The sequence below is a fragment of the Pempheris klunzingeri genome, chromosome 13, assembly GCF_042242105.1.
Source record: "Pempheris klunzingeri isolate RE-2024b chromosome 13, fPemKlu1.hap1, whole genome shotgun sequence".
Taxonomy (NCBI): Eukaryota; Metazoa; Chordata; class Actinopteri; order Acropomatiformes; family Pempheridae; genus Pempheris; species Pempheris klunzingeri.
In genome coordinates this window covers 20,974,860-20,985,836 of record NC_092024.1, presented here as the reverse complement: position 1 = coordinate 20,985,836, position 10,977 = coordinate 20,974,860, and the positions used below count along the sequence as shown (strand labels likewise).

Genomic DNA, 10,977 nt, shown 5'->3' with positions numbered 1-10,977 from the left:
TGGTCATTTTGTGCAAGAAATCTTAAATATTCCCCCTTTAGATTGCTTGAATTGTAATGTATTCCACATGAGTGGGCTGACATCTGCAAAGACAGATGAGTGTCAGAGGTCAAAGTGTGATCCTGACAGCCTTCAGGGGTACAACATTGGCTTTAAATAGACTGTCTTACATCTGTCATCTGTCTGACACTAAAAACGTGTCCTTGAGCAGAAATCTAAATTGCTTCCTGTATAAGAACATCAGTTTGACGCGTCTCTTTCGGCAGATACTAAGGACGATTTGCAGGCACCCTCTGACTCATCTGTGGATGTTAGACAGCAGGAGAGTTTCTCTGTGTCAGCAGATACAGATACTCTTCCTCACTGGTGTCTCCCACACACACTGTCAGCTTGAGAACATCAGTGACTCATCAATCTGCAGTCTAAACAGATCAAATAGATACATCTAAAGATACAGTGGGAACAGCAGTGGTATACAGGGCGTCTCAAAGGAGTATCTGTTTACAAAAGGACTTTCAAAGCAACACAGGCAACAATGATGAGAGGAGGTGGTCAAAAAGAAAAGTGCATAAGAGAGATATTTTTAAAAACTACTCCTTTTAAGTCAAAAGTTTAAAGCTCCAGCTATTTGTGTGATATTCAGTCAGCAGGAAAGAGTATTGATATCTGTGTATGTGGGCTAATGTGGGATTCATCAGTCATCATTCATCTTCTTCACACAGATGTATCAGCCAAATCAATCTATTTAAGTACCAAGCAATCCGTATGGTGATTCATTCATGAGTCTCTATGGCATTAAAACCTGGCTGTTAATGTATATGCCCTCTTTACTCTGTCTTTACGCACTATGTATTGATTCTCTCCAACTGGGTTGTGGAAAAGACTTTGTTTCAGGTCATTTTCACGAGGTTTGCCCCAGTTTTTGTCACTTTATTGATGTGGATGTGTTCATTGCTTGAGATTTGAGCCTGTATTGAGGGCATCAAGTAGAGTAAAATATGCCTCTAGAAATGCATGGAGAGTAATAGGACGAGAGTAATTGACTGCAATGCAATTTTTAGGGCAGATTAAAAGAAACATCAGCCCTACCACATCAACTCTGCCTGCTGTGGCTGAGAGTGAGTCTGAAAACCAACCTCCTCTCTCCTCACTGCAGCAGTCTGCTATTGGCCTGGTGGGTGCTGACAGCTCTGAGGCTTCTCTGTGGTGGAGGGAGGGGGCAGCCTCACTCTATAAAAGCCGGGGATATGCAGCATCACTGAGCTGGTGCAGTGCAAAAACGCTCGCTCATCCTCACCGATGGTGTGCAGAACAAGGGGGACATAAAAAAAACCTTCTGAAACTAAAAACATCCATATCCTTTTCTTAAACAAACTAAAAAATCCACAACAAAAAATTCATCATGAGCTACGATTCCTACTTCTCCTCTTACCGCCGCCCTTGGGACAGCTACAGAGGCTCCCAATCCACCACCAAATCCTCCAAGTCTTCCTCCCTCTTCTCTTCTACTCGAGCTCCTCCGTCTGGGAAGAGGATCCTAAGGCTGGCCTCCTGTTCCCTGCCAGATGGGTCTGAGCGGATGGACCTGGCTCAGGCCAGCTCCCTCAACACAGAGCTGCTGGGCCTGCGCTCCCAGGAGAGAGAGCAGCTGGTGGACCTGAACGACCGCTTCGTCACCTACATCGAGAAGGTGAGGCACCTGGAGCTGCAGAACCGAGCCCTGCTGGCCGAGCTGGAGGCACTGAGGAGGCGGCAGAACGACCCGTCCCGTCTGCAGACGCTCTATGAGGGTCAGGCGCGGAGTCTGAGGGCCATGATAGACTCAGAGAACGGGGAGAAGATGCGGATGGAGGCGGAGAGAGACTACCTGCGTGATGTGTATGAGCAGATGAAGGAGCGTTATGAGGAGGAGACCAGGCAGCGCATAGATGCTGAGGAGGCCCTGCAGAGGGCCAGAGAGGAGGCCAGCAGGGCCGTGCTCTCCAACTGTGATGCCGAGGCCAACGTGGTGTCTCTGTGTGATGAGCTGGTGTTCCTGAAGAAAGTCTTTGCAGAGGAGCAAGCAGAGCTGCAGGCCCAGCTGCAGGTGGCTAACATCAGCGTGGATGTGGAGGTGTCCCGGCCTGACCTCTCCACCGCCCTGCGAGACATCCGAGCACAGTACGAGCGGCTGGCAAACAAGAACATGCAGGCCGCTGAGGACTGGTACAAGAGCAAGTTTGCGAGTGTGGCAGAGATGGCCAGCAAAAACAACGAGGCTGTGCACGCCATCCGGGAGGAGACCATGGAGTACCGGAGACTGCTCCAGTCCCGCTCGTCTGAGATCGAAGCTCTCCGGAACGTCATCGACTCCCTAAATAAGCAACTGGAGGATCTGGAGGAGAAGCAGGCCAAAGACGTGGCAAAGTACCAGGTGAATGAGGGATATTTGGATCCTGGTCTGCATGAATGTTCACCTACAGGAGAATGTGAACTAATATGTGGTACATTATGGTCTGATTATCTGCCCATTTATGCTCTGATGTGACTTGAGAAGTATTCTGCTATCAGACCAGAAACAACCTTCTTCTTACATTTTTTTAGAGACTTTCTTCTCCCAATATGTGCACAGGGAAAAGGGACAGGAAAGATAAAAAGATGGGCTGTAAAGGGTCTTAACCTTAAGGTTGGACACAGAGATAAGATGGAATCACATTAATAGACACCTCTCACATAAAAGAAAAAACTCTATGTATAGAAAGTAGAGAAACAGCAGGAGGAAGCTTCCTTCAAGATGCAAATATATTCTCTGCAGCAGCTACACCCTCCCCATACTGTAGTGCTCAGCAGGAAATGATGGCTGGCTCACAGCGGAGGTGAAAATCTGCAAGGTTACTGTCTGATTAAACTGGGAAAGCACACCAAAGCAAGAGATCAGGGATTTCTACAAACTCCACATGTTAATTTACCACCTTCCAATAATTTCAAATTAATGTGAAGCAAACCTCTTCAAGAAAAATAACCTAAAACAAACTATTTATCGTAACGTGTAAGTCCTCTGGTTTTATAGTCCTGTGTCGAGCATCACTAACAGTGTCATTTGATAATGAATGGATGTGTTTTTCTTTTTTTTTTGCATTCATAGATGAGGATAAGTGAGCTGGAGCGGGATATCACTGAAGCCAAGCAGGAGATGGCGCGCTACCTGAGAGAGTACCAAGACCTTCTCAATGTGAAGATGGCCCTGGACATTGAAATAGCTGCGTACAGGTGAGATTGGGCTTCTGTCTGCTGATCTGCTCCAATGTTTGACATTTAATTTTCATTAATTTTTTTCTCTTATGATTTTTTGACTTTTTCTGAGGCAACAACCTTTAAAAGATCTTGTTGGTTCATTTTTAGTCTCACTTGACCTACTGAAATTGTGTTTTTCACACTTTTCTTGTGTAAATATGCAAATTAATGTTTTATTTTTCTTTCCAGAAAACTTCTGGAGGGGGAGGAGATTCGGCTGTCTTACCCCTCCCTTCCTGCCCTAAACTAAAACCTAAATGCCACCAGCCGGGCATGAACCTGAATTCTTCATACCCATTCTTTCCTGCCCTGACCTGAATATCACCCCTCTCCCTCCCTCATTTCTTTTACATTCTCCCCTCGATCACGTTTCCCTCCTAAAATGCTCCCTCCTTTACCCCTACCCTCCCTAAAAACCAAAACGCAAACCAAAGCTCATCGTTCTCAAGACAGATGCGCCCTTGTGCTAAACAAGAGGTCCACCAGAAGTCCCCCTTCTTCTACACACGTTCTGACACCACATCAATAAGACGGCAAACTCTAAAATGCAGAGTGGCTGCACTGCATTAGTTACATAGCTACGTCGGACGGCAATATTGCTTTGGCCGAGTTCCTCTGTCGCTCACGTTAAGGTCCAAGCAGCAGAGCTACCATTCGACTCTTCTGAACCCTCGTTGTGCAAACATTTGACCAATTGTTTGTGAAGGAGGGCAAAAAATTCTCTTGATCTCTCCATGCTTGGACTTTATCTGTGTTTAAACTGTTGCAAGAAACCTGCAGCGTTATTGACCGGGAGCTCTACCAATCGATTGTGCATTGTCCTGCACCCCTGGTTCTGTAGTAGTAGTCAGTGAACCAGTAACCTTAAACAGTTATTTTCACTATATTAAAGACCCATTTTTGTCCTTTTTAGTTATTCTTCCTCTGCATTTACATCTATAAAACACTACAAGTTTTGGTTGGTTTAAAAATCAGAGTGAGTTTGGGTCTTTCTATTCGGCCGGTTATTCAAATTCCTAATTTCTAGTAAAACTGTGGCTTTTCTTGCATAAACGTGTGGACATGTAAATGCTGTGGAAGACTAGACTAATTGTTACTGGTTTCTCCTTGTACTCAAGCAGTGTGCCTCACAGCCTATCTGCATTAGATTTCTTTTTCTGTTCTGTGAGTTCATTCAAAGCTAAGTGATGAAACTGAAAGTTAAGCGCAGGAGCTCCTTGTTGTTTGTCTGCTGATGTTAGATCTAAATGGTGCTTTACATCTGTGAAACTAATACAAAGCCTGCACCATTACGCTTGGTCAACCTGTAACAGCCGGCAACAAGCTGAATAAACATATAACTGACCTGCAAATTTAGTTCACATCTCGTGTTTTCATTTGACACTTTTTACGGATATTTTGAATATTACAACAGACTGAAAAACACCCACTGAGGAGGCCTCATTTCAGTGTGGTGTTGCCTCTGTAGCTCCAATGTACAACAGAATTATTTGCCTTAGTGAAGCCTAGTTTTAAATCAGTCAGCAACATATTCAATCGTGGTGTAATCAAAAGCATCAAAAATACATTTTAAAGACATCATATAGTTTGGTTAATCATCTGTGTGTTTTGAAAACATTTCATTGTACATTTGGCTCTAATTAATTAAATGATTGGAATGACTTCAGTCATAATGGCCTACAATGATCTACAAACACCTGAATATCTAGAATATATAGAACTTGTTATAGTAAAGGGTAATGAAGATCTGGATCTGCAGAGGATGGAGAATATTTTTTCCACGTGTGATTTTTGACTTGTGAATCTGATTATTAAGGCTGCTGTAAATATTCTGCCTCTGAAATGCTGTATGGCATCAGCAAAACAGGCACATCTTCATTTCAGAACACACTATGCTTACATCTCTCCTTACTTACAGCTCCCAATGTCACAGGAACGACACACAGCAGCACTGCACCATTTCCCATCATCCCGTGCTCCTGGCGAGCTGACTGTAGCTGTAATGTGACGGTGCCTTGCCTCAGCAGCAGGACCATCAGTCACCAGGCTGACATGAGGCATCCCACTCAATCCTGGAGAAACACACAAAAAATGCAGGAGACGTATTTTTAGCGCAGACTGTGAGTGTAAAACAACGGTTCAGTGTACAGAACATTCAGTATCGTGTTGCGTCATTGTCTTAAGAGTGTTTTAAGGTCTCTGATGAAGAAAAAACAGGAGAAAGCATCAATGAATTGATGGGGGATTAGTTTGTAGCGCCCAGTGTGTTGAAATGTTAATGGAGGCTATATCGATTTTTTTCAAGGCAGACATTCAGACATGTCCCACAGCAGAAAAACAGCACAGGTTGGTTTATTAATGGCCGCATCCAGTTTAATCCAGATCCAGGGCCCCACTGCATGATGGCTCACTGGTATGGATTAATGGGAATGCACCCTTCTCGCTTCAGTGGGTTTGAATCCAGGCAATTTTGCTTCTGTTCAAGTTGTCTTTTTGTTAAATAACACAAGCTTACTTTTGAATAGGATATTCTAGTATTATTTCCATCTCACTTCACTAGACAGTGGAGTCTAGTGGTGGGCAACATGGTGACATATACTATTTTTGCATCTGTGAGATAAAATAAAACAGTTTCTCAATTGACTTTCCTCAGAATTTACTGTATTGCACTATATTTACTGATATTGTGATATCGAATAACGTGTACTGTAACATAGGATTGCATCCATATCATCCAGCCTTAGTTAAGTGCTGAGGAGCTTTAGAACAACAGTCATTTAAAACCTATCCAGTTTCACCTATTATATGTCTGACGATGCCCTGACGACCACCCACTGCTGCACAATGCACTTGAAACACTTTCACACATCAAAATAAGTACTATAACAACAGTATCAGGACATTTAGCTCCCCGTGTATTATCATGAGCCTTTAATTACATGAATGACATCACATGTAATACATTAGAGCAGCCATTCCCAACTTTAAGAGTGCTGCGGCCCACCTAAACCTGTAACCACAACTCTGATTAACACACCAGACCAAGATAACATGTTTCCCTATAGCTTTAGGCATAGATCAACAACAACTAGTTCATTCCTGTGCTTTTTCTTTAGAGTCACAATGATGATCCCCTTATTGAGGTTGATTCTCCATTAAAATCCTTTCTTTTGCCAACTGCTCCATTTTAACTTTTCCCCACCAGGGATGTGTTGTCCCATTAACTAAGATGACAGATTTAAGATGTGTTCCAGTGTTGCACCAGATCAACTGTTGAGCTAGCTAAGCTAATTAGCATGCTAACTAGCTTAGCTGCCTAGCTTGGTAGCTGCAGGTTTGCTTACTGACGGGACGTTATATTAACGCCAGTGTAAGCAAGTCAAGAATGATGAAAACTGTCTATTTATGCATCAATGAGGAGCACAGACTGTTACAAAACGCCGTTTTAATCCTACAGATGGCGGTAGAGTTTAACTGCCATGTTAGCTGCTTAGCTAATCACTTCCGTCGGTCAGAGGACACCAAAATGGCCGCCGCCTCCAGTCGATAACATTTCTGTCTCAATGTTAACTGTCAGACTCAAAAGCTTTGAGTAACTGTTACACTGAACGACCAAAAAATCTGCACCTGTTACCACATTTCCACGCCGACATGTTCCAGGTAATCAGCGGGAGGAGCGTCCAGGCGGCCCGGCTCCTCGCACCCAGGAGCGCCGTGCTCGTGGAGGCCGTCCGGGGCAGAAAGTCCCGCAGCGACCCGGTGGCCAAGTCCAAAGAGGGGCGAATCAAAGTGCCTGCCCCGGTCGATCCGGAGGAGATGGTCGTCCTCAAGGAGAGATACTCGGAGTACCAGCTGATCCTGAGGGCGCTCCGGTACGTTAAACCACGTTAGCTGCGGACACCTGAGATGTCAGGTCACCTGGTGTTAAGGCAAATTCTGTTACCCTGCTCAAAATATGTCCCCCTGTAACAGATGTGCAGAAAATCTCTTCCTGAAACTGTCAAACTTTTCCACATTTATTATAAATGTGGTCATTATTATTATTATTATTATTATTATATACCGATTGGTGCTGCAAAATTTTTGAATTATTGAATTTCCAGATTCTTACTTACCTTAAAAAAAAACAAAAAAAGCAAAGTAAACCACCAAAAGAAAGCTGGCAGCATGACTTTTCTGTGATGTTGCACAGGGGACTATTCTCCCTTTAACTGTATGTGTCCATTAATCATGTTTGGTTCTATAAGAAAATAAAAGAAGAGATTAAAAAATACAGAGAATTGTAGTAGTGTAGTGGAGTGTTAAACAGTGAGCATAGTTGAAGTGAGTGACCTGATTGTTTCCTCTGTGTTCGTCAGTCTGGAGTTTAAGGAGGAGGTGCTCCAAAAGAAGTACGAGGAGGAGACGGGCTCCCAGGCAGAGCAGAGGGTGAGGCAGGACACCGAGGAGCATCGCGCCCTCATGGCCTGGAACAACGAGGAGAATCTCCGCCTCCTCAAACTGAGGTAAGAAGAACCTCAGAGTGGAAACATGAAGGATAAAAACCTCACGTAAAGATGAGGGCCGATGAGGAAAAGGAAGGGGTTTTTTTTTTGTCTGATTTCTCCTCTGAATCTTTCAGGATGCTGAGGGTCCAGAAGGAAAAGGAGGAAGCTGAGCGCAAACAGATAGAAGCTGCTGTTCAGCGTGAGCAAGAGCAGGAGGAGTTCATCAAAGAAAAAGAGAGGGAAATTCTACAGTTGCAGGTACGATTCTCTAAATCTTTATTTATCTTCTTCAGGGCGGCAGCAGGTCCTTAAAGCCCTAAAATGTCTAAAATTCACATTTACTGACAAACAGCTTTAAATTCTGTTGGAAAGATCTTAAATATTTATTCACTGAATGCTGTTGGAGTCACATGTGTCTGTTATGGTTTGGTTAACAGTAATATAAGCTTAAAATGTTACTGTTTAACATACGAATGCTTCATATTTGGACAAATGTTCTTTAACTGAACCAGTTACTGTCTTACTGTTACTTTTGAAGTGACAGCAACTTCATTTGTACGACTATATTTTCACATTTTACTGCAAAGTCGGCCTGAAATTTAATTAAACTGTTGTATTAAAAAGTCTTAATTTTAACACACACCCTGTTCTTCTGTGTCCAAACATACATATACAAGCTGTGCTTGTATATTTTAGTGCATACTAAAGATGTGTTTCTGCAAATGAATATGGAAATTGATATTCTGGTTATATTCCTAAATACTGATCCTCCAAATGCTTATTTTTGATGTCTTCATTTTCAATGTTCTTCGACAGGAGGATGCAAAGAACTTCATCACTTTGGAGAACTTGGACGAGCGTATTGAAGAAGTTCTGGACAATCCAAAGAATTACAACTTTGCCATCGACAGAGAAGGGAGAGTCGTTAAACAGACGATGCTGCAGTGAAGCGCCTGCACTGCAGAAGATAAACGTCAGGACTGTGAGCTGAGCTGAGCTGGAAGTGGATTCTCTTCAGGCTTAAACACTGAAAACCTTCAGCCTGAGAAGGTTCTCGCGCTGAAACAATTGCTGTTTGGCTTCCGACAGAATGAGACCACATTTCCTTCGGTACCTGATATGTGACGGACAGTTTAACCACGAGGCCGCATCACCTTCATTTTTCATGTTTCTACTTCATTTCCATGTTCTTTTGTTCATTACTGTCCGCTCATGTAAAGTAAATGAATGTTTATTGGAGCTTCTGCTTAAGTAGTCTGAATCTTTTTGAACAGTCTAGAAAGATGAGACTAGATTTAGACTTTTGGAGGCTAAATCCGCCGTGTTGAATCTAAAGTAGGTCACCCACATGATTTATGACCAAGTGCCCCGAGCTGATTCATGTCTTTGTCTCCTTTTTCACCCCTGATGAGTTTTGGTGCCTGACTCACTCACTCAGCCACCAAAAGTGAGTAAGAGCTACTTGGAAACAGTTTGGAAAGCGAAAATGGTGGATGAGTTTTAAAGACGTTGTGGCTCGTTTATTAAAGGGATGTTCCACAGCGACAGTATCCTAGAGGTGTTAAACATAAAAACACAGAATATCTCCAGGGTTTCAGAGTCTGTCATGAGTAAAGCTGCACCACGCGTCAACTCGTTTATGGGACTAAAGCACAATATTAATTATTTAGGGCCTTAAGGTGTCCTCAGATCTTTTACTTAATCTCAAAGGGTTGGGATAAAGACAAAGACGATGTGGGGTCAATAGTGCCAGCCTAAAGGGTTTATCCAACTCTGGTTGGAGACATCTGTGTACAGGTTATAGTTCACTGTAGGATTACCAGGACTAAAATGTGGTCAGCCACTAAATACAAATAAATAAAATAAAAAAAGTAATCTGAGTACTTTAAGGTTACTTCAAAATCAAACATTGAAAAAACGGCACCTTATACTTTAATAAAATGGACACAGACATAAAAAGTCTTCTTCTTTAAACTTCTCAGAACATTTTCACTGCTAATTAAATACATTTGGCACATTCAGCTCTTACAGCTGATCGCATGTTGTTTCACTTACACACACAAAGTTCACCTAGAAACCCTGATGTGCCACTTTCCATTAGTTAATAACCTCATAATCTTAAAATCTTAAAGATGTAATGAAATAATCCATGACAATGCAATTATAGTCAAAACATTTTTTTAAATGTAATCTGGGTTGATAATAGTTTTGCTTTACATAAAACATTAACAGCATTGCGACAAAGTGCAAAAGAAACTATGAAAGGACATTTAAATACGATAAAAGGCAGAGGCGACAAACTAGAAACAGTAGAATAAGGCTGAGGGCTCTACTTTCTCATGCCCTGCGGGGGGCGCCCTGCACAGCTCTGCTCACTGATGTCAGTGTTTACTGTCACACAGGTATTAATCGGCTCAGGTATGACAACGTGCTGCTGGAGTGGTGTAATCCTCTTCTGTCAGGCCAGACGTGCTGGCTGAGGGGATGACGATGATCAGAGGTGAAGACTCAGGCGACCCGCAGCAGCTTAAGAAGGCGGAGATCAACAAGGCCTTTAAACTCAGGAGACCCCGGCCTCTACGTGACTTTGTTTAATACTTGAGTTTTTTTTTTTAAACTTTTGTTGTTTTAAGTCCACTTTTGATCGGCCAAATGGGGCGAACAACACTCCATCTCCACCTTCAAACAGACCCAAGCTTTTATTAAAGGTCCCTTATTATGTAAAATACACTTTTTAATGTCTTTCCAGCATGAAATTGCATCACTGATGCGTGTAGAGACCCTCAAACTATGAGAAAACAGAGCCGACAGAAAGCCGCCCCCCTCTGAGCCTGGCTCTGTTCGAGGTTTCTTCCTGTTAAAGTTTTTCCTGTTTCCACTGTTGCCTAATATAATATCTGATGCTGCTCATGTGGGGATTCTTGAATCCTTAATTTTGAATTCTTGAATCGTTGGGTCTCTCTCTTGATTAAAGAGTTAATTCCAGACCTGCTCTTTATGAAAAGCATCTGGAAGTAACACTGTTATGAATTGGCGCTATATAAATAAAGACTGATTGGCAGACAAGAAGCCGCAGTTCAAATTCTGATGGTGAAACGAGTCACTTTGAGGGTTGTGACGCTTAAAAAAATGTATCTACTGATTTACCAACGTCTCTTTCACAATGTTAGTCTATGGGAAAAAGTCTTTTTGGGCCCAATGGTGCCACATGAGAGAC

At 42.7% G+C, this 10,977-nt stretch overlaps 2 protein-coding genes across 2 annotated transcripts; both read left to right on the top strand.

Moving 5' to 3' along the window:
- The first annotated feature begins 1,282 nt into the window (after window positions 1-1,282).
- Window positions 1,283-4,605, top strand: neff2 (neuronal intermediate filament family member 2). Its single transcript, XM_070843029.1, has 3 exons — window positions 1,283-2,413; window positions 3,125-3,249; window positions 3,463-4,605. The coding sequence occupies exons 1-3, from the start codon at window positions 1,403-1,405 to the stop codon at window positions 3,521-3,523; spliced, it is 1,197 nt and encodes a 398-aa protein (XP_070699130.1). The 5' UTR covers window positions 1,283-1,402; the 3' UTR covers window positions 3,524-4,605.
- Window positions 4,606-6,794: 2,189 nt separating this feature from the next.
- mrps26 (mitochondrial ribosomal protein S26) lies at window positions 6,795-8,999 on the top strand. Its single transcript, XM_070843030.1, has 4 exons — window positions 6,795-7,145; window positions 7,632-7,778; window positions 7,895-8,018; window positions 8,577-8,999. The coding sequence occupies exons 1-4, from the start codon at window positions 6,925-6,927 to the stop codon at window positions 8,706-8,708; spliced, it is 624 nt and encodes a 207-aa protein (XP_070699131.1). The 5' UTR covers window positions 6,795-6,924; the 3' UTR covers window positions 8,709-8,999.
- The last annotated feature ends 1,978 nt before the right edge of the window (window positions 9,000-10,977 follow it).

What these genes read in the sequence shown, in the direction of transcription:
- mrps26 (XM_070843030.1), top strand. Translation starts at nt 6,925, where the DNA reads ATGTTCCAGGTAATCAGCGGGAGGAGCGTCCAGGCGGCCCGGCTCCTC. An exon ending in CTGATCCTGAGGGCGCTCCG is followed by an intron (nt 7,146 to 7,631) that starts GTACGTTAAACC and finishes TGTGTTCGTCAG; the next exon opens with TCTGGAGTTTAAGGAGGAGG. An exon ending in GGGAAATTCTACAGTTGCAG is followed by an intron (nt 8,019 to 8,576) that starts GTACGATTCTCT and finishes GTTCTTCGACAG; the next exon opens with GAGGATGCAAAGAACTTCAT.
- neff2 (XM_070843029.1), top strand. Translation starts at nt 1,403, where the DNA reads ATGAGCTACGATTCCTACTTCTCCTCTTACCGCCGCCCTTGGGACAGC. An exon ending in AAGACGTGGCAAAGTACCAG is followed by an intron (nt 2,414 to 3,124) that starts GTGAATGAGGGA and finishes TTGCATTCATAG; the next exon opens with ATGAGGATAAGTGAGCTGGA. An exon ending in ATTGAAATAGCTGCGTACAG is followed by an intron (nt 3,250 to 3,462) that starts GTGAGATTGGGC and finishes TTTTCTTTCCAG; the next exon opens with AAAACTTCTGGAGGGGGAGG.